The following is a 27755-nucleotide window of genomic DNA, read 5'->3' as shown; positions in this document are numbered from 1 at the left end:
GATTAGAAAAATCTATTTTTTTTTCCTTTTGGATTCTAACCACTAGAAATAACACAAGTATCACATCAAAATGAAGCTGAGAATTTCAACTTTATTCATGAAGAGGCACTCCCCCAAATAACGACCCCAGTGCAGGGATCTCTGGTAGCAGCTGAAGTGGAGAACATTATTTAGCCACCTCCTCCCTCTTGCCTGGCAAGGGGAGTTTTCCTCTGGTCTTAGTTGTACTGAAAAGAGGCAGGAACTAAGGAAGACCTCTGTCCTTTCTTACTGATCCATAAAGCAAACAATGAGAATGAGAAAATGTACATCCTGTTCCCAAATTTTGAACTAGTAATTCCAGTCTCTAGTCATCATGAAAATGAGATCAATCAGAATTGTTTTTCAAAGTTCCATGGTGAGGAGTAAGGAGAGAGGGAGAAGAAGAGAGAAGGAAAGGGAGACAGAGAAAGAGAGAGAAAAACAAGGAGGAAGCGGAAGAGGGAGAAGGGGAGGGGGGAGGGGGAGGAGAAAAAACATGATGACTCAAAAATCCCTTGTCTGAAAAAGAGAGTGGATTTTTCATCTGCGGAAATGAGGGGGAGGACATCAATGTTCTAAGGAACATCCACATTGGAATCACCTGGGGTGCTTCTTAGAAACTGAAGTTTTTGGTTAGTAAAGATGTATGGAATCAGTATCCCTGGGGTGATAGGGCAGCCATAGAATTTCCATTTAACAAGCATCCTGGGTGATCATTGTAAAATAAAGATTGAATATCATAAGCTAAGGGATACTGGAAAATATTAAGGAAAATCAAAAAAGTGCTCAAGTTATTTTGATATGAAAAAAGGAAAATTAAAAACTATTTATTTATTGAAATAAACATAATCAGAAAGTTTGCTTTTACACCTTTTAGGGATACAGTTTTATATTATTGTGGGACGTAAATGGAAATTTTGTATTTAATTATCCCAAACTTTATATTTCTCAATTATTTAAGAAACACTTGTTTGCTACTACAAAATATATAAACTGTCATTCAAAAATTCAAAGTAGTAATTTCTTTGTTCACTCTCATAGAAAAGAATCAGAGATAAACTTACAGTTTTCTTTTGTTTGTTTTTTGGGGGTTTTTTTACTTAGTAGAATTTATTTCTGGCTAACAGGTATATCAAATACATCTTTAAAAAATTTAATTTTCTCCAATCTTGCTATTGGTTATTTATATGTTATATTTCTATATACTCATTTTCCATAATAAAATTTTCCAATTCTGTTAGAAAAATTTATATTTATTTTTCCAGTTGTTAAGTGTTTACCAGTAACAGAACCAGAGAATGGGAAAATTTTCAGTGGTGCCCTGGACCCAGACCAAGTATATGTTTTTGGACAAGCAATACAGTTTGAATGTAATTCAGGCTACGTACTTGATGGACCTAAACAAATACATTGCTCAACAGATGGTACTTGGAGTGAAGAAAAACCGAAATGTGTAGGTACGATACACTTACTGTTTGATTATTTGAATGAGTTTAGTTTTTTTCATGAAAATATGCCTTTCAAAACACTGTGCATCCTACAGAATCTGAGAAATACTAACTCACTAGCATTTATTCAGCACTTACTATTTCCCAGTAAGTGATCTAAGTTCTTTACACGTGTCATCTATTTTACCTTCCAAATGACTATGTGATTCATGTACTGTTTTCACCACTATTTTATAATTGAGGAATTCATGGTGCAAAGAAATTAAATCACATGTACAAAATTATCATGGCATATATGGTAGAGGTTAAGATTTAAACGTAGGTTATCTGACACTAAAGTCCATGCTCTTAACTATAATTAAATTGTAATTGACTCTTATGACTAACATAAAATCTTAAGCATTTCTGCTACAAGTTTAATATTAAAACTCCAGAATAGGTCGTTTTTTTATTTGAAAAACTATCATTATTTATTTCTATTGATGTGTCATGATAACATTGTGTTTTTGAATAACACTTCTAGGAAGTGCCCCTGTTTTATACTTGCACTGGGAGTTTAGCATAAATATTGCTGAACTGAATTGAATCCACTAAATAAATCTTTGTCTTTAAAAAAAAGTTCCATAGTTAGCTAGAAGTTAGCATTTCTAGAAGTTAGCATTTCTTTAGTTTCAATACTACTGACCTGTGCCTGATGGCCAATATGATGATTCTGGCTTTTGTAATAATATATTTTGGTCAATTTATTTAAAAGTACCATACTTCGTTTGACCAGTATTTCTTTGGCAGAAATTTCTGCCGTATTTGTTTTTTAACATTATCTAAAATCCCCAAATTATTTACACTTTCTTAGTCTAGTCTGTCCTACAGTGAGATGAAGAGAGAAGCGTCCCTCTTCCTAGGAAGTCTTTTTTACAAAACTAGTTCTTCGAGTTAATAATGGCAAACGTATTTATATTCAGTGTAGCAATTACTGTATACTGTAGAGGTTCATGGATGGGACTTATTTCTTGCAACTAAATTTCTGTGGTTAGTTAAACCTTTCTGGAATGACTGATGCAGAAGATAAGTCTTAAAGGAAGAATGAGAATCTTTCAGATGAAGTTGAGGAGGGCAAAAGCAAACCAGTCAGAAGAAGTTAGTGGAGAGGAAGGGACAATGGCCTTGAGGCCTCTTTGAGCATGAAGCTCCCCTATTCCCACTGTTCTCAGGGGCCTTAACTTAGAATGCAGGAAGGGAAGAAGTTAGTGATGGAGTGAAGATTGGCAGTTCAAGGTTCTGCGGGGCTACATACACCATGCTGAAGAATTAGGCTTTTATACAGACTGAATTGGGAATCAATGAAGCATTTTAAATGGAACAATAAAGTGACAAGAAGAAAAGATCATTAAGTTACAAACAGGAAAAAAAGATTAAGATGAAGGGAGAATAAGATCTGGGAAATTAGTCATTGTTGCTGGAGTCCCAGAGAAAAATTTTGGAGTGACGATCGTGTGAAAGATGATGGCCAGCTCTTTATTTTTTTTTTTTTGGACAGAAAACTTGGATGGATAGCAAAACCACACAAGCTGATCAGTTGCCTTTTGGAGATGTAATAACAATGAGATATCTTAATTTCTTTGACAAAGTGTTTTGTCAATAATTACTCTATTATCAATAACTAAAAAAATATGTAATTTTTACAGGTCACTCAGTGAAAATACATATCACATTAAACCTATTTCATTTTTTCTTTTTTTTTTTTTTTTTTTGCGGTACTCGGGCCTCTCACTGCTGTGGTCTCTCCCATTGCGGAGCACAGGCTCCGGACGCGCAGGCTCAGCGGCCATGGCTCACGGGCCCAGCCGCTCCGTGGCACGTGGGATCTTCCCAGACCGGGGCACACACCCGTGTCCCCTGCATTGGAAGGCGGACTCTCAACCACTGCGCCACCAGGGAAGCCCTAAACCTATTTCTGTATTCAATTTTATATATACAGTTGATGAATGTTACTGGCCACTATTTATTTCAAGAGGACTAATTTATCCCCAAACTAAATAAATTAGCAACATGATTTAAATCAGAAGTTTTACTTACTTCAAAAATGAATGTTAAGAACAACCGATAAATTATTCACCAAGCATTCAAGTCAAAACAGGACTTTTGTTTAGTTGTCTGATTTACCTAATGGAAACAAGAGTTGTATCTTCATATAATTATGTTTGGGACACAGTCCTTTAATATATAACAAACCTGTTGGAATTTAATCCCTTTTCTTTAGAAATTTCCTGCAAACAACCAACCATTTTAAATGGCTATCCTATATCTCAGAAGGAAATTTATAAGGTAAATGAACGAGTTCAATATAAATGTGCAAGAGGTTTCGGATATGGGGAAAGAGGAGATGCCGTATGCACTGAATTTGGATGGACCCCAGTTCCTTCATGTAAAGGTAATGCTAAGTTTCTCTTCTATATCTTTTGCTGTATATTTTTACCAGTTGTTTTAATTCATATACTCCTGGTTAAGCAGTTTATTTTTTCTCACAATGGAGTATTAATGTTTATAGGAATCAACTATTACAGAGACATAACATTTTATGTGTGCAAGGCCTGTTTTGAGATCAATTGGTGTGATTCTCTCACTCTGAAGATACACATAAACAGGACCAGAAAAGTTCAATAGCTCATTCAATCTTTGGTCTATGGTCACAAAGCAAATCTAGAGCAGAGCCAGGACTGTAACAGGTTTTCCAATCCCCAGGTATATATACCTCTCAAATAATTAGAGTCCTCTCATAAAGCCCAACATTTCACTTTAAAAAGTAAATTCTATTAATACCAGATGAGGTAATCCTCCATGGATAATGGAGTTAAGTAGAAGAAACTGGAGATTTCGTTAAGCACAGGCTTCATGTGAATCAACTGTGGTGATGGCGCTGAAAACAGCTCCTCTTTTCGGCTTCGTAAGGGAAGGATGTTACCCAGACTCAAAGAGTTCATTTCAACTGTGCTCTTTGCCCACCAGAAATTATGTCTGCTTTTTTGTCTTCTGCTTAGCCTACCTCATTTAGAAAGGGATAGTTTCAACTATCATGGCTTAGAAGAGAAAAATATATCAATAAATAGTTGAGGAATGTAAGAAGTCATAAGAAGAGCAGGCAGATACAGCTATAGCATGGTAATAACAGTGTTGAGTTACTTGCAAACACTTGTGAAAAGGAAGGAGTTAGCTTTTGATGAGGGCTGCTTCACCGAGTAAAACAAGTAACAGTATCGTCACACATGACATCCGAGACAAGTGACTTCCTAAGAGGGTGACTTTTACAGGTATTGCCACACTGTGATCTTCACCTCTTAAGAGCCCTCTGAACTTTAAATCATGCTATTCGTAATAACATATATAAACCTTGCTTTGGTGATCCTCTTTTACAAAAACTACAGATAGCTTTTGAGCTGATTTTATTCTTAAAAAAATTTAGTTGAGCCCACAAGCAGCTCCTTGGAAAATACATCCTCCTGAATGACCTTCACTTTCAAGCATTGTTAAGAAAATATTTAGAAAGAAGTTAATGAACACAAGACAGCGATAACTGTTACCAAACCAAAACTTGGGTCTGCTCCCCTGCACACAGTAGGGTCTGCTCCCCTGCACACCAGGCTGTGGTGAAGGGAAGTGCAGCATTTATTGTAAGGCACCCAGCAAGGGGTCCAGGGCAGCTAGTGCTCAAAAAGCCCAGCCTCCCCGATGGGTTTCAGCAAAGCATTTTTAAAGGCCGGGTGAGGGAGAGGTGTCTCAGGGTATGTGATCAGCTCCTGCTGATCAATCAGCAGAATTGCTGATCATAACCAATCAGTTATCTGATTGGTTGATGGCGAGGTAACAGGGCAGTGTCACAGGGGTTAACATCATCAGTCCTCAGACTCCAGTAGGTCTGGGGACTACATGCTCATGGTCATCAAGTAGTTAACGTCTTCCATTTGGTGGGGTTTTCAAATGTGGAAAACAACTCAGGAAATGTACATCAGATACTATCATCTAGGAAGTTCAGAGAGGAACTACAGCAGAGGATATGGGGGAGGGGTCTATCCCAGGAAGGCCCCACAGGGTCCTGCTCGGTTACACAACCATATGAGATCTGTGTGAGGCTGATGCTGTGTGGAGTCCAGCTGTTTATCTCCATGGCATTCGTGGCTCCTGAGCAAAGAAGGTGGATGCACAAGTTCTCTGGTGTCAAACTCTGCCATATATGCTACTTCCAGAGCCCCTCTTCTATCCATCCAATCACCAAAATAGAGCTTATAAACCACTTATTTTATATCAGGACTCTTGTCCTGTATTGAGGATAAACATTAGAATAAAGTTTCAATGAATTCCAGGTTTCGATGAATTCAAAGTAAAGCTTCAGGAATTCAATTTTACTTGGACATAGGACTCAGGATAACATGACGTAGAAGTTATTGAATTATTCCTTTTTCTTGGTCACTTACCTACCTACTTAAAACTCCTCCTTAGAACAGATCCGTTTTAGTAGTGGGAAATCTCTTTTTTTTCCCACAGTGTTACTACAATTTCTAGGCTTACTTCTCTTAAAACTAGACTCCTTTACACACACACATTAAAGAATCCACATTTATAAGACATTTTCCTTTTAAAAGTTCATTTTCCCAGTCACAAGTCATAACCTAAAAATTCAAGACTGTATGCTTTAAGGTCCTGCTTTCTTTAGCGAGAGAGATACCAGGATTAGGATTGGTACTCTCTCTTTTACAAGATAATTTGCTAAAGATCAATAAAAGTAAAGAGTGGTTCACCCCAAATTAGATAAGCATGCTCTGTCTCTTAAAGATGCTTCATTTTATTAAAATGCAGTTTACATTAACTAGATATAGAGAAGTCTTTTATTAAAAGAAACTCCACTCTCTTACCTCAGCTAATGACACAAATACCTCTCCCTATTTTCATGGTACATTGGAAGGATCTACCTGCTGATAATGATAAATTCCAGATCTACATATCTTATTTTGTAGAACTCTACAAGAAATTTAGAATTAAGTCATAAAAGTAAATTTAAATAAAATAGTCTAGGATAAAACACTTAAATTGTCTTCTATCTGGTCTATGATTTGTACGTGTCAGGGGTTTTATTTGAGGGTGATTTGTCCAAACTTTGGTCTCTGTATCCAATAATGGATAGTCTCTGACAACAAGTCACTCACAGGAATAAATAAAAGTACCAAGACCTGTTAAATAAAAGCCACCTTTGATGCAAATCTCTCTGTTCCCTGTACAGACTGGATTTTTTACGATTCACAACAGAGTGTTAACCTTGAATTAATTATTCTTATTTCAAGTGCTTAATGGTTGCTTCTAAAAGTAGAAAAAATTTGGCCTTACATATTCAGACAGTCTCAAATATTATTATTATTATTATTTTAATAGAAGCACCTACCTAGGCTAACTTCTCTTAAACATTGCCCTGGCAATGTTTTAATAACATTATTTATTTTAATGGAGATCATGATTATTTTAATGGAGATCCCTAGAAGTTCTTCTACTCTTAATTAATTTAACAACATCTCCCAATATTATTTAGTAGGTATCTTAGTGAAACACGTTTATTTATATATTGTGACTTTTGAGTTCAAACTTTGGTACTAAGTTCAGCTGTAGCATGAAGTAAAAACTAAGACATGGGGCTTCCCTGGTGGCGCAGTGGTTGAGAGTCTGCCTGCCGATGCAGGGGACACGGGTTCGTGCCCCGGTCCGGGAGGATCCCACATGCCGCGGAGCGGCTGGGCCCGTGAGCCATGGCCACTGAGCCTGCGCGTCCGGAGCCTGTGCTCCACAACAGGAGAGGTCACAACAGTGAGAGGCCCACGTACCGCAAAAAAAAGAAAACAAACAAAACTAAGACATGTAAACTGGACTTCACTGCATATATGAAAATATGATAGATATAGCAGAATGAAGTGAAAGAGAAAAAACAGAAAAGAATAAATGAACACATTTAAGGTTCATTTGAAATTAGTGTTAATTAGTGAAGATCTGTTTCACATAAAACTTGTGTTTAGGTGATCACATGTAATTTCTATTATTTCTAATATAATTGTTGCTAATAAATATATTATCATGTTAGCAACAGAGGCATACTGAAGCTTATCTGGCAGAATGGAATATAAATTTAAGACCAATTAGGAGACTACTGTACTACCTCTAAGAGCTTACCTCACACAGTGGAGGTGTCTTATGAAAGGGAGGAGGTATATAAGCAATAATACCAACTTTATAGAATATGGTGTTTGACTGAATTTTGAAGTGATGTGGAGGAAGGAATATAGGGGTAAATTTCCAGGCTTCTGTCATGAGGTTCTTGTGTCACAAATTCCAATGTTATATACAGGAAGAAAAGCATATACTGAAAGAAGGATGATGATTTAGTTTGATATATGATAAGCTGAGTATGCTTTTGAGTTTTACATATGGACCTGTCCAATGTGAGCTGCAACTGGATATATAGACTGAAGAATTTATTAGCATAACAGGGAAGCTTTTTGTCATGGACAAGTCTTGAATTACACAGAGAATATGATGAGGAAAACAACAAAATCAAGGACAAATACTCATGTAGATCCAAGTACAAGGCATCTCTCTTCATTCATACAACACTTACAGGGTCTTCAGGGAAGATGTTTCTGGCGTGGTGATAAGCATCGCTATGAAGATTTAGAGGAGAATCGTTCAAGACACAAGGAGCAGAAAGTGCAAATGATAGGCATAAGCTTGGCATGTGTGAAAACCAGACCGAAGGCTAGTGTGGTGGTAGCACCGAAAATAAGTAGGAAAGTGGTAGGGGATGCGATTGGAAAAGTAGGCTGGGCCTAAGAATTAAGTGGAGTGGTGGAAGAAGAGGAGTAACTATAAGTAAACTAAACAAAAGTAAATCGTGTTGTTCAGACAAAGGTAAGGAGAAGTAGGACATACAAAGGTAATGCACTGGGGAACTTCAAGAAGTCGGTGATCAGCAGTGTCAAATATTACAGAGTTTAGCTAATAATATACACCAGACATTGTAATATGTGGAATACAAAGATTTTTGAATTTGGAAATTGGAGGATATTGGTGACTTCTGTCAGAGCAATGTCAGCACAATGGTGGTGTGAGAAGCCAGATGGAAACAGGTTGAAGAATAAATGGGAGGAGGAATAGAATACCTTAGTGTAGTGTAAGTGTCTGCGACATTAAACTTTTGATTGTCAAGGCATACTTTTTTTTTTTTTTTTTTTTTTTGCGGTACGCGGGCCTCTCACTATTGTGGCCTCTCCTGTTGGGAGCACAGGCTCCGGACGCGCAGGCTCAGAGGCCATGGCTCACGGGCCCAGCTGCTCCGCGGCATGTGGGATCTTCCCGGACCGGGGCACGAACCCGTGTCCCCTGCATCGGCAGGCGGACTCTCAACCACTGCGCCACCAGGGAAGCCCTCCATGTTCTTCCTTTAATCACTGCAGCTGTGGGGAAGAGAACATAAAAATTCACACAATGGCTGTTACAGTCACAATGACTGTTCCTCCCTAAAGGAAAACATATTACTTCCATATTCATTTCGTTGTCCTATGCAAGCCATGTGTTTATGTCTACTTCAAAGGGGCAGGGGTATACTAGCCAACCAAGCGTCTGGAGGGAGGAGACTCAGAATATTTGTAAATAGTACTTGTGAGAATGACAGAAGCTGAGGAACTTGCAGAAAGTAGAAAGAATAGCTGAAGTGATATACCAAGAATCCATTGCCAGGTATGGAATATCATGAAGCATGTGTTGGCTTTGGAGAAAGAGGATTCAAGAATCCAGGGGGCACAAATACATTAGAAGAGAAATACAATGGAGGGAAATATGAGTGATACAGCAGGAAGGGTATGAGGCTGTGCTCATTTTAATGACATTTTGTGCTGTACTAAGAACAAATAACATCCACTTTTACATTTTTATATGCTTGATTATTCTTAATGGATAGTTATTTCTATATTGTACACATATCTTTTTTCTTTTCAGAAATAACATGTGATCCTCCTTATATTCCAAATGGTATTTACACACCTCGATTAGCCAAATACAGAGGTGAATATAAAATCACTTATGAGTGTAAAAGTGGCTTTGCTCCTGCGATCCAGGGAAAAGTTGCAACATGCACCAGCCAGGGCTGGTCACCTGCTCCAAGATGTTCCTGTAAGTTTCACTCACATCTTGACCTACTTCTTAATTCTGAAGTTTCTTTCTCTTAAACACACAAAAATGGGGACAGAATAAATCCAAGTATTTGCCCTACTTTGTTTGCAAAGTAGAGGTTTTAGAGGCATTCTTCGCTTTTCAAAGTAGACAGTTCTAAGGAGGAATAAAAACATTTTTGTAAACTAAAAACTCTTTAACTTTTTTGCTACTCAAAGTTAAATATATGTCTGTGTGTATGAATATATAATTCTCAAATATAATTCTAATATCTGAACTAAAACATTGAGTAAGACTTACATCACCTAACACCTAGTATATTAGTTATCTAGTGCTGTGTAAAAATATTCTCCCAAAACATATGGGCTTAAAACAACACACCTTTATATTCTTAGAGCTCCTATGGGTCAGGAATTAGGAAGTGGCTTAGTTGGCTAGCTCTGAATCACACTTCTTGGGTTGCAGTCGGGGTGCTGGCCTGGGCTGCAAGTCACCTGATGGCTCATTTGCTTCCTAGGCTCTCTCACCTGGCTTTGGGCGGGAAGCCTCAATACCTTACCACATGGGCATCTCCGCAGATTGCTTGAGAGGAAGCTATCTTTCCCCAGAGCTAGTGATCCCAGAGAGAGCAGGAAGTTTCCATACCATTTATGACCTGGTCACACACTGTCACCGTCACTTCAGCCATATGTATTCTTTAGAAGTGAGTCACTAAGTCCAGCACATTCAAGTGTGGGGAATTAGGCTCTAATTTTGGGAGGGAGGAATGTACAAGACATTGTGGAATTTTCTAAAACTATCACATTTAGAAAAATGTCACTCAACTGAACAGAGTATTTTATTTCTAGGGATGCTTCCTTTACCTTTTTTCAAGTGTTTTCTGTCTCTACAATCATATTCTTTTTCTTTATACATCACAGTTTATTGTAAAGATGCACTACAGTTAAACTCGATCTTGCATGAAAGAAAAATGTAATGATACAAATAATAGATCAGTGACCTCAATATTAATTCCAGGCATAAGTCCAAAATGATTTTTCAAAGTATGAGTCCCTTAAAAAGGAAGCTATTATCAGTATGAAACAGATTTCAATGTGCATAAGAAATATAAGAGAAATATTTAATCATGTTAAAGTTTGGTTTATGAATATGGCAGATGAGCCTGACTGTACCTCAACAAGTTTATCCCACAAGGGAACTTCCGAAGTTCTTGCAGACAAGATGGGGAAATTGACCAATTAGATGGTTTATCAGATTCATAATTTCATTAAATAAGCCTATCTGATTATCAGATTCAGGACTGTGTTCTCAGGCCTGCTCCATTCCTCTAGTTTAATGGTGTAGAGGAGATGCAGTACAAATTCACCGCTGGAATGATACAGGGGTGCTGAAAGAGAATCTGCATTAGGACAGATTCATCACTCAGAAAGACTCCCATGTGTGAGGTTGGATCTAATAACATGAAATTTAACAGTGATAACTGTAAGATCCTGGGTTTGGGCCATAGGAGTCAGCTGCACAAGTACAGAAAGACTAGAAACACTTTTAAAAATTAAAAGTGAATATTAAATATTAAATTAAATTAATATTAAAAAAGTGAATATTTTAATCAGTTTTGAGATCAGTCTGAGCCAACACTGTGATGGCACAGCCAAAGCTGCTCATGAGACCAGAGCTCGTGTTGGTAGAAGTGTGAGAGGGTAGTGAGGCTGTTGTAAGTCCTGCCAATGTTAGTGCTGATCTGAGCACAGTGGAATAGTACACGTGCTTCAGGAAATGATCTGGTTAGAGAGATACAAACACATTCACATGTGACCGAATGAAAGACAAGAATAGGAACAGGGCTCGGGCCAGTGATAGTAATAATACTTACTTTCAATTATGCCCTCTGTGTGTACCTTTTGGAAACGAATCTCAATGGATTATTTAACTGTATTCCTATTGTATGAAGAAACATAATGAAGTGGATAAACATACTAGTTCTGAAATCAGATCATCAGGATTCAAATCTCTGCTCTACAATTTAATGGCAAAGTTAATTGAGTTCTTTAAGATTTGGTTCTTGCAAATACAAAGATCCAAGCTTGCCCAATGTAGAATTATTGTTAAATATACATATCTTGACATAACATGATGGAATTTGTAAAATCCATGGATGAGGGGAAAATCTTCTAAATCTCCAAAAAGTAGTGTGAAAAAAACTAGTCTGTTACTTAAAAAGAATGAGAGTAAATAAGCATTTCAATCTTAAAAGAGTGGGAAGCTTCACAAAAGTGGGGGAAATCTATCAATGATGAGAGATACAGACTATAGGACAAGAATCTATACCAAGAGAAGGTATTATTCACAAGTCTTTGTAAAGAAAGACATTAGTATATGCAAAGATTCAAAGTTTTTAATTCACATAGCAAGTCTGTAAAAACAGCTTGAGAGATTTCTGTAATCACACAAAAAAGAAAACGGATCATTGATCTTAAGGAAGATATAAATGGTAATGAATATTGTGTGTGCATGTTGTACATTTCTTTAATGTGTTGCATATGTGTTCTTTTAATATCATATTTCATGATGTAAAATAAATACTAGTGTAGTATTAAAAGTATTAGATTATCTCCAAACCATCCAATAAAAAGGGTAAATTTTTCTGAAAAATATTATATATAAAACTGTTATAAACAACATAACACTTAAGAATACATGTGAAAATCACTCAATATATAAGAATAACAATAAATGTAATTATATTATACCTCATTTAAAATATTTATAAGAAACAGTGAAAAAACATCATTCTCCAATTAAAATTAGAAATAAGCATTCAAGTGTTTCCCTTAATCGTAACCATTTGGATATTAAGAATTATTCATTCATTGTTCATTTCTCTGATTAGATAAAGAAGGGAAAATATGCCTTAATGTCTAGTTTGAGAGTTAAGTAAGAATGTTTTTTTTCTGTGTAATGTGATCAATGGATCAATGGATCAACTGTTGTGCTTCTCTACACTTATCACACATTTCCAATAAATAGAAAAGTAAACTAATGAGTGTTATTCTAAAAACAAAAACTGTTTTCCTACATTGACTTGGTCTGAGAATAAAAGCCAGGATCCTGATTTTTGATGAGAATGAAAGAGAAAGAAAAAGAAGACAGATGAGCTGCATGATAAAATTTGTACTTTCATCTCTCGATTAAGATGCTAATTTAGTCAACCAAGGCTAGGACTTATGTACTTAAGGATAATTAAATCAATAGCTCTGTGTAGTTTTCTACCAAGAGAGCTCACATATAAATTTTATGTAATATGACCCACAAGACATAATTTGATCTTCATTAGCAAGGACCTCCTTACATACCTCAGTCATCTGAGTTTTCTATAACTTTTCTTTTCCTAGAAACTCTAATGCAATGAGGGTAATTAAGCTAATAGGAATATAATTCATAGATGAAACATCTGATCTCTAATTTGATTGCTTACTAAGGTAAAACATTATTCATACCGTTTTTTTTTTTATTCCAAGTTAAACCTTGCGATTTTCCAGTAATAAAACATGGAAGCATTTATGAACATAGGGGATACTTTCCAGTAAGCTTAGGTCATTGGATCCGCTTTGACTGTGATCAGTATTTTGTGCCACGAGATCGCCGGCCTTACCTTACATGCACACGAAATGGATGGTCTCCAGAAGTACCGTGCCTCAGTAAGTAAACCTCTTAATTTTATGTGTATAAATCTTCCAAAGAGTGGAGAAACAATAGTACATAAGTGAGTACAATTAAGTCTTACACGACAAAAATAAGGCCAAGGGTCAAGTTCTGTGAGCAAAAAGACCCAAATAAGCCTTCTTTTTATGAGGAGCTCTCCATGGAAATCACATGAGAAATATAGAGACTTTATAAGAATATCTGCATCATTTACACATATTGTAATTATAAAAACTAAAGATAAATAACATGGTATATTGATTTTTTTTTCTTTTTTAACAAACACTTGGTAGTAGCTTTCATTTTCATTAAGTTATTTGTTCTTTTTGAATACTAATGCATTGTCAGGTAAATACCATAAAGTTAATTTTTAATGTGCTATTTTACCAAATATATGTTATTTTTTTTCTTTCCTCTTGTCTTTATGATCCTTAGGACAATGTATTTTCAATTACTTGCCCAATGGACATTACCTAAATTACGAAACAAAAGTGTTACAAGGTCAAACTGTGAGAGTTCGCTGCTATGATGGCTACAGTCTTCAGAATAACCAGAACACAATGACCTGTACAGAGAATGACTGGTCTCCTCCTCCCATATGCATCCGTGTCAGTGAGTAAACTGGTCAAAGATCCCAGTATATTTATAATTTTCTAAGACTCCGCTATATTATCCACTGCAAAATGTTTTTATCAACTTTTTCTTGTTTTGCCAAAGGACTTATTTAGTTTTATTTTTTACAAGTGTGTGTGAGTGTATGTACAGACTTCTTGATAAGTATATAACAAAATAAATGTGCCTATTGATAGACATCAGTCAAGAATACAGGGGAAAAAAAAAACACAAAGAAGAAACCTATAATAACAGAGAGATGTCAGCAAGATGGCCGAATAGGAGTTTTACTGTCTCTCCTGATACAAACTTTGACAATCATGAATCGATAAGAATATCTTTGTGGGATTCTAGGAGTCTAGCAGAGAAATTATAGCACACTGTTGGAGCACAGAGATTCAAGACTGAATGCATCAAAGAAGGTTAGAGGAACAGTTTCACTTTACCTGTGTCACCTCTCCCCTAAAGTAGCACAGCTTAGTGCCCAGAGAGACCCCCTCAGCACAGGATTTCACCTGTGGGGGAAAACAAGAGCATGTGAGTAAGGGCCAGCTTCCTCAACTTGCAATACTGATCAAAAGGCCCACTTCTCTTTCACCCCGTCTGGAATAATGGGGTAATCTGCATGACTGAGGGGTGGGGAGAGGCCAGGAGTACAGCATCCAGGGCTAGAATTCATCAAGAGACAAGGATCCTACTGACCATTTTGTAGACACCACCAGCTGGCTGAGGTAGAGGTGAAGAAGTTCAAGAAGATGACAGAGGGCCTGGGGCCCAGCATCATCAGGGACCTCGCTGTGGCAGGACTGGAGATGCAGGTAAAACTGCTCCAGAGCCTGGGCCTAAAATCAACCCTCATCACCGATGGCTCCACTCCCATCAACCTCTTCAACAAAGCTTTGGGTCTTCTGGGGCTCAGGTCTGAGGCCCAGCCCCCAGACAAGAAGGCAGCCTTGGGGCCCAGAGCCCAAGAGGGCTTGCTTCTCCCCTCCACTGCTGGCTCTCTAACTCTTAGAAGCAACATGTCATGCCTAAGCCCCCTACTGCACTGACAAATAAAATTGACACTTCTGGGCATTTAAAAAAAAAGGAAGCCCACCCTCTAACCATTGCAGACACCTAGTTTGTGAATCCTTCTCACCCATGGGCACCCTCAACACATCCACATCCCCCTGCCCCATGGCCAGCTCCCTGTGTATATCCCCAAGGTGGCGATGCAAACTTTTGCAGATGACTAGTGAGACATCTAGAAGCCAGCCTGACCCTGTGGGATTGTGAGAAAATACACAAACATGAGCATTTGTCATTGCCCCAGGGAAAGCAACCAGGAAGCTGTCAACACACAGACTGGCTTTGCCAGATAGAGGGAAGCATACAATCTTCAAAATTCTCTCCCACAGGGATCAAGATGTGTGGAACTGGTGTGTCCTTAAAAAAGGTCTGGAAAAGCCTGTAGCAGTGTGACAGAATGTATTTTCCTCCCCGGTCAGTCTGTAAAGACTGGAGGAAGCAATTGCTTCTTTAAGTGTGAAGACAGCAACAGGCGACTTCAAGAAACAAAAAAATCAAAGGACTACAATACAGACAAAGGAGCATATTAGTTTTCTGTTAACTGACCTCAAATAATGGATATGTACAATTTATCTGATAGATGCTTCAATATAGTTACTTTAAAGAACTTCACTGAGATGCAAGAAAACACAGGCAATTCAAAGAAGTCAGATAAACAATAATTGAACAAAACAAGAAATTTAACAGCGAGATAGAAAACATAAAAAAACAAAACAGTAATTCTGAAAGTGAAGAATACAATGAATGAAGTGATAAATACAATGGAGAGCATCAACCACAAACTATCAAGCAGAAAAAAAAACTCATTTGAAAGTATCCTGTCAGAGTGAAGAAAGCCTACAGGAATGATTGGAGACCATCAAGAGAAACATTGTAGAGATTATGGGTGTCCCAGGAGAAGAATGGGAGAAAGAGCAGAATGTTTATTTAAAGAAATAATGGCTGGGAAGACATGGACATTCAAGATCATGCATTTCATAAGTCCCCAAACAGATTCAAACAAGAGGTATTCTATATACAAGACACATTGTAAAAAACTGTCTAAAATCAAAGGCAAAGAGAATTTTTGAAGCTGAGAGAAAAACCTCCACAAACAAAAGGGATTCCCCATAAAGATATAAGCAGGTTAATAAAACTGCAGAAACACTGCACACCAGGAGAGAGAGGGATGAAATATTCAAATTACTGAAAGAAAAAGACCTGCAACTGAAGAATTATTTGCCTGGAAAAGCAGTCTTGTAGCAATGAACAGAATATAAAGACTTTCCCAGACGATTAAAAACTGAAGGAATTCATTAGTACTAGATCTGTCTTACAAGAAATGCTGAAAGGAGTTCTTCAAGCTGAAAGAAAAGGATATTAATTAGTAATGTGAACCCATGAAAATATACAACACATACAAAATAATGTAAATTGTGATATCAAAAACAAAATAGGTGGGGAGGAAAGTGAAAGGGTAAAGTGTGTATGCAATCAAAGTGAATTTGTTGTCAGTTACAAATAGACTGTTAAACCTATAAGATATTTTGTGTAAGCCTTGTGGTAACCACAAAACAAAACCTATTTTAGATACACAAAAGATAAAGGAATCAAAGTGTACCACTACAGAAAGTCATGAATTCTCATGAATTCTCTAAGAAAGGGTGCAAGAGAAAGACCAAGGAACAATATTTACTATATAGTGGCCAGAAAACAGTTAATGAGATTGTATTAGTAAGTCCTTACCTATCAATAATAACATTAAAAGTAAATGCATTCTATTCTCCAATCAAAAGGCATAGAGAGTGCATTAAAAAAAAAAGGGAGAACAAACAGAAGATCCAACTATAAACTACCTAGAGGTAAAACTAAACTGAAACTCACTTCAGCATTTAGGACACCCAAAGGCTAAAGTGAATGAAAAGACAATATTCCATGCAAATGGACATCAAAAAAGAGCAGGGATAGCAATAGTTATTTCAGAAAAATAGACTTTTAGTCAAAACTGTAAACAAGAGACAAGGAGGGATCAAATCAAGAGGATTTAACAACTGTAATTATATATGTATCCAGCATGGGAGCACCTAAGTACATTAAGCAAATTCTAACAGATCTAAACAGAGAAATAGCAGTATAATAATAGTAGGGGAGTTCAATACTCTACTTTCAAAAATGGGTAGATCGTTCACCCAGAAAATCAATAAAGAGCAATTCGACTGGAACCAAACTTAAACAAATGTACCTAACAGACATATCAGAACATTCCATTCAACAGCAGAATATATATTCATCCTAAGCATACAAAGAACATTCTCCAGGAGAGATAACATGCTAGGTCACAAAACAAGCCTTAAAAACCTTAAGATGATTGAAAGTATACCAAACATTTTTTGGACCACAATTGTATGAAACTAAACAATCAGTAACAGGAAGAAAAGTAGAAAACTGACAGTATGTGGAAACAAAACATTTCTCAACAATGGGTCAAAATAGATATCAGGGAGAAATAAAAATAAATTCTAAAGGAAATGAAAATTTAAGCACAACAAAAGCAGTCCTATGAGGAGAATTTATAGTGATAAAATCATACATTAAGAAAAAAGGAAGATCTGCAAAAAACAAGCCAATTTTATACTCAAAGAAAAAGAACAAACTAAGCATGAAGTTAGCAGAAAGAAGGAAATAACAAAGATCAGAACAGAAATATATGAAATAGAGGCCAGAAAATACAACAGAAAAGATCACAACATACCTGCTTTTGCAAAAAGACAAACAAAATGAACAAACCTAAAGCTAGATTAAGGAAAAAAAAGAGATAAAACTCATATAAGTTAAATCAGAAATGAAAGATGAGACATTACAATTGATGCCACAGCAATGCCAAGGATCATAAAAGACAACTATGAACTATCATATGCCAACAAATTGGATAACCTAGAAGAAATGGATAAGTTCCTAGAAACTTATAATTCAACAATACTAACTCATTTAACAATAGAAAATCTGAACAGAATAAAATTAGAAATAAAATTGAATCAGAAATTTAAAATCTTCCAATGAAGTAAAGCTCAGGACCAGATGATCTTATTGGTAAATTATACCAAGGATTTAAATAAATGCCAAACCTTCTCAAACCATTCAACAAAACCCAATGGCATATTTTACATAAGTGAAATAAATAATCCTAAAATTCATATGGAAACACAAAATACCCCCTTTTCTTGAGAAAGAACAACAAAGCTGGAGGCATTACACTTCCTGATTTCAAACTATAGTTTGAGAGCAATAGTAATCAAAATAGTATGATTCTAGCATAAATAATAGACACATAGCCAATGGAATAGAATTGAAACCCAGAAATAAGCCCATGTGTCACCTAATATTTAACAAGGCAATCAAAAATACACAATGGGGGCTTCCCTGGTGGCGCAGTGGTTGAGAGTCCGCCTGCCGATGCAGGGGACACGGGTTCGTGCCCCATTCCGGGAAGATCCCACATGCCGCGGAGCGGCTGGGCTTGTGAGCCATGGCCACTGAGCCTGCGCGTCCGGAGCCTGTGCTCCACAATGGGAGCAACGGGAGAGGCCACAACAGTGAGAGGCAAGCGTACCGTAAAAAACAAAAACAAAAAACAAACAAACAAAAAAATACACAATGGGGAAATGATGGTATCTTTAGTAAATGGTGCTGGGAAAACTGGATATGTACAAATAAGAATGAAATTGGACCCCTATATGAAAACACCAACAAAAATTAACTCTAAATGAATTAGAGACTTAAATATAAGCCCTGAAACCATAAATGTCATAAAAGAAAACTTGGGGAACTAGTTTCTTGACATTGGTTTGGGCAATGATATTTTTTGATATGTCACCAAAAGCACAAGTAACAAAAACAAAATTTAAGTGGGACTGTATTAAACTAAAATTTCTGTTCAGCAAATCAACAAATGAAAAGGTAAACTATGGAATTGAAAACCATATATCTAATAAGAGGGTAATATTTTAAAAAAAGGACTTTTACAACTCAATAGCAGAAAAATCAAATAATCTGATTTAAAAATGAGCAAAGGATCTGAGTGGACATTTTTCTGAAGAATACACGCAAATGGCCAACAAATACATGAGTAGATAGTAAAACAATTACTAATCTTCAGGGAAATACAAATCAAAACCACAATGAGTTATTACCTCACACCTTTTAGAATGTCTTTTATCAAAAAATATAAGTGTTGGGCTTCCCTGGTGGTGCAGTGGTTGAGAGTCTGCCTGCTGATGCAGGGGACGCGAGTTCGTGCCCCGGTCCAGGAAGATCCCACATGCCTCAGAGCAGCTGGGCCCGTGAGCCATGGCCGCTGAGCCTGCGTGTCCGGAGCCTGTGCTCCGCAACGGGAGAGGCCACAACACTGAGAGGGCTGCGTACCGCAAAAAAAAAAAAAAAAGTATATATATATATATATATATATATATATATATATATATATATATAAGTGTTGGCAAGGATGTGGAGAAAAGGGAATCCTTGTACACTTCGGTTGGAATTTAATTTGTTACAACTCTATGGAAATCAGTGTGGAATTTCCTCAAAAAAATTAATAGAACTTTCACATGACCCAGCAATCTCATTCCTAGGTATGTATCCAACAGAAATAAAATCAATATCTCAAAGACATATCTGCAGTCCCATGTTCATTTTAGCATTATTCACAGTATCCAAGCTTTGGAAACAACTTAGGGGTCAGCAAATAAATAAATAAATAAAAGAATAAATAAAGATGTGATCTATATATGTAAAATGGAATATTACTCAGCCACAAGAAAGAAAAGAAGTCCTGCCATTTGATACAACATGGACGAACATAGAGGACATTATGCTAAGTGAAATAAGAAAGAAAGAAAGAAGGAAGGAAGGAAGGAATGGGGGAAAGAGAGAGAGAGAGAAAGAAAGGGAAAGAAAAGATTGAATTCATAGAAACAAAGAGAAGGAAGGAAGAAAAGGAATGGAGAAAGGAAGGAAGGAAGGAAGGGAGAGAGAGAAAGAAGAAAGAAAGAGAAAGAGAAAGAAGAAAGAAAGAAAGAAAGGAAAGAAAGAAAGAAAGAAAGGAAAGAAAGAAAGAAAGAAAGAGAAAGAAAGAAAGAAAGAAAGAAAAGAAAGAAAGAAAGAAAGAAAGAAAGAAAGAAAAGAAAGAAAGGGTGGAATGGTAGTTACAAGGACATGAAGGTGAGGGAAATGGGGAGATGCTGGTCCAAAGGTGTAAGGTTTCATTTATAATATGAATAATTCTGGGGATGTACAGCTTGGTGATATAGTTAATAATACTATACTGTATGCTTGAAATTTGCTAAGAGAGTAGATTTACAGCATTCCAAGCACACATACAAAGAAAAGGTAATATGTGAGGTGATAGATGTGTTAATTAACCCTATTGTGATAAATGTATATGTATATCAAATCATCTCATTGTATACACTATACATATAAAGTTTTAATTGTTAACTATACATCAATTAAGCTAGGGGGATACCTACAACATACACAAAAGATAAAAAGAAAGTAAAAAATTACAAAACAATCAAATAACAATGAAAGGTAGAAAGACATTGAAAAAGCAATTGCAGAGTAAGCTAGTTAACAAAATATCAATAGTAAGTGCTCACTTATAATGATTAATTTAAATGTAAATGGACTACACTCACCTATCAAAAGGAATAGAACACCTGAATGGTTAAAAAAACAAGATTTAATAATTTGCTGTCTATAAAAGGCTTATTTTAGAATTAAAGACACAGATGGGCTAAACATGAACATACGGAAAATGATATTCATGCAAATAAAAGCCGAAAGACAGCAGGAGGGGCTGTCAGAAAAAATTGACTTTTTGTCTAAACTGTTTCTTGCAACAAAGAAGGTTGTTATATAATAATAAAAGTGTCAAATCAACAGGAAAATGGATTATAAACATATAAACACCCACCATTAGAACTCCTAAATATATAAACCCAATATTCACAGGTCTGATTAGAAGAAATTGAGAGCAATACAATAATAGTAGGAGATTTTAATACTCCATTTTCAATATTGGATAGAATGTCCAGACAGAATTTTAATAAAGAAAAAGCAGACTTGAACAACACTGTAAACTAAATGAACCTAATAGATATGTACAAAACTTTCCACTCAACAACAGAAGAATACACATTCTTCCCAAGTCCACATGGAATAATCTCTGGAAGGATATGACCTGTTTGGTCACAAAACAAGTCCTGACAAATTTTAGAAGAGAGAAATCGTGCCAAGTATCTTTTTTAACCACATTGAAATAAAACAAGAATACAGTAACAGAAGAAAAGAGAAAATCTACAGATATGTGCAAACTAAACAACAAACTCTTGAACAACAGTTTGATCAGAGAGGAAATCATAAGGAATTTTTAAAAAATCTTAAGACAAATGAGAACAAAATAGGACATACCAACAATAACGAGATACTGTAAAATCAGTACTGAGGGAAGTTTTTATTATAAATGCATACATTAAAACAAAAGAAAGATCTTATGTAAACAACCTAAATTTATACTTTAAAGCACTAGAAAAAGAACAAACTAAGACCAAAGTTAGAGAAAGGAGGAAATAATGAAGATAAGAACAGAAATAAATCAAATGAAGAATAATAAAAAAAAATCAACAAAATGAAAGGTTGGATTTTTGAAAAAATAAACAAAATTGATAAAAGCTTAGCTAGACTAAAAAAGATAGACCACTCAAATTTATGACAAGTAAAATCAGAAATGAAAGAGGAGACATTATACAGGATGGCTCAAGAATAAAGATAACCATAGGGACTAATGAACAAAAATATGCCAACAAATTTTATAACCTAGAAGAAATGGACAAATTCTGAGATACATATAACCTACCAAAACTGAGTCAAGAAAAATATATATAAAGTCTAAAATGTCCAACAACAAATAAGGAGATTGAAGCAAGTCTCCACCAAAAAAAAAAACCTCCCGAAAGAGAAAATACTGGGAACAGATGGCTTCATGGGTGAATTCTTTGAAGCATTTAATAAGAATTGGTAACAATCCTACTAAAAACTCCTTAAAAATCAAAGAAAATTTACATTCCCACCAACAGTGTTCCCTTTTCTCCACACCCTCTCCAGCATTTATTGTTTGTAGATTTTTTGATGATGGCCATTCTGACCGGTGTGAGATGATATCTCATTGTAGTTTTGATTTGTATTTCTCTAATGATTAATGATGTTGAGCATTCTTTCATGTGTTTGTTGGCAATCTGTATATCTTCTTTGGAGAATGTCTATTTAGGTCTTCTGCCCATTTTTGGATTGGGTTGTTTGTTTTTTTGTTATTGAGCTGCATGAGCCGCTTGTAAATTTTGGAGATTAATCCTTTGTCAGTTGCTTCATTTGCAAATATTTCCCCCCATTCTGAGGGTTGTCTTTTGGTCTTGTTTATGGTTTCCTTTGCTGTGCAAAAGCTTTGCAGTTTCATTAGGTCCCATTTGTTTATTTTTGATTTTATTTCCATTTCTCTAGGAGGTGGGTCAAAAAGGATCTTGCTGTGATTTATGTCATAGAGTGTTCTGCCTATGTTTTCCTCTAAGAGTTTGATAGTTTCTGGCCTTACATTTAGGTCTTTAATCCATTTTGAGCTTATTTTTGTGTATGGTGTTAGGGAGTGTTCTAATCTCATACTTTACAATGGAATATTACTCAGCCCTAAAAAGAAACGAAATTGAGTTATTTGTAGTGAGGTGGATGGACCTAGAGTCTGTCATACAGAGTGAAGTTAAGTCAGAAAGAGAAAAACAAATACCGTATGCTAAAACATATATATGGAATCTAAGAAAAAAAAAAAAAGGTCATGAAGAACCTAGGGGTAAGACAGGAATAAAGACACAGACCTACTAGAGAATGGACTTGAGGATATGGGGAGGGGGAAGGGTAAGCTGTGACAAAGTGAGAGAGTGGCATGGACATTATACACTACCAAATGTAAGGTAGATAGCTAGTGGGAAGCAGCTGCATAGCACAGGGAGATCAGCTCAGTGCTTTGTGACCACCTAGAGGGGTGGGATAGGGAGGGTGGGAGGGAGGGAGATGCAAGAGGGAAGAGATATGGGAACATATGTATATGTATAACTGATTCACTTTGTTATAAAGCAGAAACTAACACACCATTGTAAAGCAGTTATACTCCAATAAAGATGTTAAAAAAATAAACTTGGTTAGACTATGACTGTCCCAGATTAAAACAAAAAAAAAATCAAAGAAAAGAGAATACTTCCAAACTCATTTTATGAGCTCAGCATCAGTCTGATAGCAAAGCTAAAGATACCATAAGCAGAGAAAACTATAGGCTTATAGAAAACTATAAGCAGAGAAAACTATAGATTAAAAAAAAAATCAAAGAAAAGAGAATACTTCCAAACTCATTTTGTGAGCCCAGCATCAGTCTGATAGCAAAGCTAAAGATACCATAAGCAGAGAAAACTATAGCTAAAGATACCATAAGCAGAGAAAACTATCTGAACACAGATGCAAAAAATTGTAGTACAATGATAAAAGAAATTAGACATAGATAAATGGAAACATATCCAGTGCTAGTGCATCAGAAGCTTGAGTGTTGTTAAAATATCCCTACTACCCAAAGTGATGGACAGATGCAATTCAGTCCCTACCAAAATCCCACTGGTATTCTTTATAGAAATGGAAAAAAATCATAAAATTTGTATGGAACCACCAAAGGCCTGAATAGCCAAAGCAATCTTGAGCAAGAAAAAAAAGCTGAGGACATCATGCTTCCAGATTTCAAATATATTACAAAAATTACTGTAATCAAAATAGTATGCTACTGGCATAAAAACAAGTATACAGTCCAATGGAAGAGAATACAAAGCCCAGAAATAAATCCATGCATTTATTAATAATACATAATTGAGACACAATCAACTTATCTATGACAAGGGTGCCTAGAATACACGACTGGGAAAGGATAGTCTCTTCAAATAGTTTTACTGAAACTGGATATCCACAGGCATAAGAAAAAAACTGGGACCTTATTTCACACCACATACAAAAATCGAGTCAAAATATATTAAAGATTATATGTAAAGTCCCTTTATCATTATATAATGCCCTTCTTTGTCTTTTTGTTATAGACTTTGACTCTGGCTACCCCACCTTTCTTGGCATTTCCATTTGCAGGAAATATCTTTTTTCATCACCTCAATTTTAGTCTGTGTGTGTCTTTTTTTTTTTGCGGTACACGGGCCTCTCACTGTTGTGGCCTCTCCCGTTGCGGAGCACAGGCTCCGGACACACAGGCTCAGCGGCCATGGCTCACGGGCCCAGCTGCTCTGAGGCATGTGGGATCTTCCCGGACCGGGGCACAAACCCGTGTCCCCTGCATCGGCAGGTGAACTCTCAACCACTGCGCCACCAGGGAAGCCCTAGTCTGTGTGTATCTTTAGCAGGCAGCATATAATTGGGTCTTGTTTTTCTATCCAATCAGCCACCCTATGTCTTTTGATTGGAGCATTTAGTACATTGACATTTAGAGTGATTATTGTTAGGTACGTACATATTGCCATTTTCTTACATGTTTTTTCGTTGTTTTTGTAGTACTCTCTGTTTTGTTTTTTGGGTTTTTTTTTTATTTTTATTGGAGTATAGCTGATTTACAATGCTGTGTTAGTTTCAGGTGTACAGCAAAGTGAATCGATTATATATATACATATATATGTATGTATGTATATATATATCCATTCTTTTTCATATTCTTTTCCGTATATGTTATTACAGAATATTGAGTAGAGTTCCCTGGGCCATACAGTAGGTCCTTATTAGTTGTCTATTTTTATATATACTAGTGTGTATGTGTATACATTAACCCCAATCTCCTAATTTATCACTTCTCCCTGTATTTCCCCTTTGGTAACCATAAGTTTGATTTTGAGATCTGTGAGTCTGTTTCTGTTTTGTGAATAAGTTCATTTGTATCATTTTTTTAGATTCCGCATATAAGTGATATCATACAATATTTCTCTTTCTCTGTCTGACTTACTTCACTCAGTATAACAATCTCTAGGTCCATCCATGTTGCTGCAAATAGCATTATTTCATTCTTTTTTATAGCTGAGTAATATTCATATATATATATATATATAAAATACCATTATATATATATGGTGTGTGTATATATATATATAGTGTGTGTGTATATATATATAAAATATATATGTATTATATATATATATAATATATATGTATTATATATATATACCACATCTTTATCCATTCATCTGTCAACAGATATTTAGGTTGCTTCCATGTCTTGGCTGATGTAAATAGTGCTTTAATGAGCATTGGGGGTGCATGTATATTTTCGAATTATACTTTTCTCCAGATATATGCCCTGGAGTGGGATTGCTGCATCATATGGTAGCTCATATTCATTTTTTTAAGGAACCACCATACTGTTGTCCATAATGGTTGTACCAGTTTACATTCACACCAACAGTGTAGGAGGGTACCCTTTTCTCCGCACCCTCTCCAGCATTTATACTTTGTAGATTTTTTGATGATGGCCGTTTTGACTGGTGTGATGTGTTACCTCATTGCAGTTTTGATTTGCTTTTCTCTAATAATTGGTGATGTTGAGCATCTTTTCATGTGCCTCTTGGCCATCTGTATGTCTTCTTTGAAGAAATGTCTATTTAGATCTCTTGCTGATTTTTTTTATTGGGTTGGGTTTTTTTTTTTGATATTAAGCTGCATGAGCTGGTTCTATATTTTGGAGCTTAATCCCTTGTCGGTCACTTTGTTTGCAAATATTTTCTCCCATTCTGTGTGTTGTCTTTTCATTTTGTTTATGGTTTCCTTTGCTGTGCAAAAGCTTTTAAGTTTAACTAGGTCCCATTTCTTTATTTTTGTTTTTATTTTTATTACTCTAGGAGGTGGGTCAAAAAAGATATTGCTGTGATTTATGTGAGAGAATGTTCTGCCTGTGTTTTTCTTCAAGAGTTTTATAGTATCTGGTCTTACATTTAAGTCTTTTATCCATTTTGAGTTTATTTTTCCGTAAGGTGTTAGGGAGTGTTCTAATTTCATTAGTTTACATGTAGCCATCCAGTTTTCCCAGCACCACTTATTGAAGAGACTGTCTTTTCTCCATTGTATATTCTTGCCTCCTTTGTTATAGATTAGTTGAACATACGTGCATGGTTCTTTCTCTGGACTTCTTATCCTGTTCCATTGATCTATATTTCTGTTTTTGTGCCAGTACCATACTGTCTTGATTACTGTAGCTTTGTAGTATATTCTAAAGTCCAGGAGCCTGATTCCTCCAGCTCCATTTTTCTTTCTCAAGATTGCTTTAGCTATGCATGGTCTTTTGTGTTTCCATACAAATTGTAAAATTTTTTATTCTAATTCTGTGAAAAATGCCATTGGTAATTTGATAAGGATTGCATTGAATCTGTAGATTGCTTTGGGTAGTATAGTCATTTTCACAATATTCATTCTTCCAATGCAAGAACATCATATATCTCTCCATCTCTTTTTGTCATCTTTGATTTCTTTCATCAGTGTCTTATAGTTTTCTGCATACAGGTCTTTTGTTTCCTTAGGTAGGCTTATTCCTAGGTATTTTATTCTTTTGCTTACAGTGGTAAATGGGATTGCTTCCTTAATTTATCTTTCTGATCTTTCATTGTTAGTGTATAGGAATGCCACAGATTTCTGTTCTTTAATTTTGTAACCTGCAAATTCACCATATTCATTGATTAGTTCTAGTAGTTTTCTGGTGGCATCCTTAGGATTTTCTGTGTATAGTATCATGTCTTCTGTGAACACTGACAGTTTTACTTCTTTTCAAAAGTGTATTCCTTTTATTTCTTTTTCTTCTCTGATTGCCATGGCTAGGACTTCCAATACTATGTTGAATAATAGTGGTGAGAGTGAACATCCTTGTCTTGTTCCTGATCTTAGAGGAAATGCTTTCAGTTTTTCACCATTGAGAATGATGTTTTCTGTGGGTTTGTTGTATATGGCCTTTATTATGTTGAAGCACGATCCCTTTATGCCCACTTTCTGGAGATTTTTTGTCATAAATAGGTGTTGAATTTTGTCAAAAGCTGTTCCTGCATCTATTGAGATGATCAAATGGTTTTTCTTTTTCAATTTGTTAATATCATGTATCACATTGATTGATTTTCATATATTGAAGAATCCTTGCATCCCTGGGATAAATCCCACTTGATCATGGTGTATGATCCTTTTAATGTGCTGTTGGATTCTGTTTGCTAGTATTCTGTTGAGGATTTTTGCATCTATGTTCATCAGTGATATTGGCCTGTAACTTTCTTTTTCTGTGATATCTTTGTCTGGTTTTGTTATCAGGGCAATGGTGGCTTCATAAAATGAGCTTGGGTGTGTACCTTTCTCTGCAACTTTTTGGGAGCGTTTGAGAAGGATGGGTGTTAGCTCTTTCCTAAAAGTTTGATAGAATTTTCCCATGAAGCCAGCTGCCCTGGACTTTTGTTTGTTGGAAGATTTTTAATTACAATTTCAATTCCATTACTTGTGATTGTTCTGTTTACATTTTCTATTTCTTCCTGGTTCAGTCTTGGAAGGTTGCACCTTTCCAAGAATTTGTCCATTTCTTCGTGTTTGTCCATTTTATCGGCATATAGTTCT

The 27755-nt window shown here is 35.9% G+C and overlaps 1 protein-coding gene across 2 annotated transcripts in view; it reads left to right on the top strand.

Moving 5' to 3' along the window:
* Positions 1–27755, top strand: part of LOC309973051 (complement factor H-like) — a 93184-nt gene that overhangs the window by 12677 nt on the left and 52752 nt on the right. For both annotated transcript variants that reach the window (XM_082856971.1, XM_082856972.1), the window contains 5 exons: positions 1287–1478; positions 3730–3900; positions 9498–9671; positions 13190–13369; positions 13809–13985. In XM_082856971.1, the coding sequence (XP_082713097.1) occupies positions 1287–1478; positions 3730–3900; positions 9498–9671; positions 13190–13369; positions 13809–13985 (894 nt within the window). The remainder of the gene's footprint in view (positions 1–1286; positions 1479–3729; positions 3901–9497; positions 9672–13189; positions 13370–13808; positions 13986–27755) is intronic.

The sequence above is a fragment of the Leucopleurus acutus genome (genome assembly GCF_964270905.1).
Source record: "Leucopleurus acutus genome assembly, chromosome: 2".
NCBI lineage: Eukaryota > Metazoa > Chordata > Mammalia > Artiodactyla > Delphinidae > Leucopleurus > Leucopleurus acutus.
The sequence above is the reverse complement of the archived record's forward strand: the minus strand, read 5'-3'. Positions and strand labels throughout refer to the sequence as shown.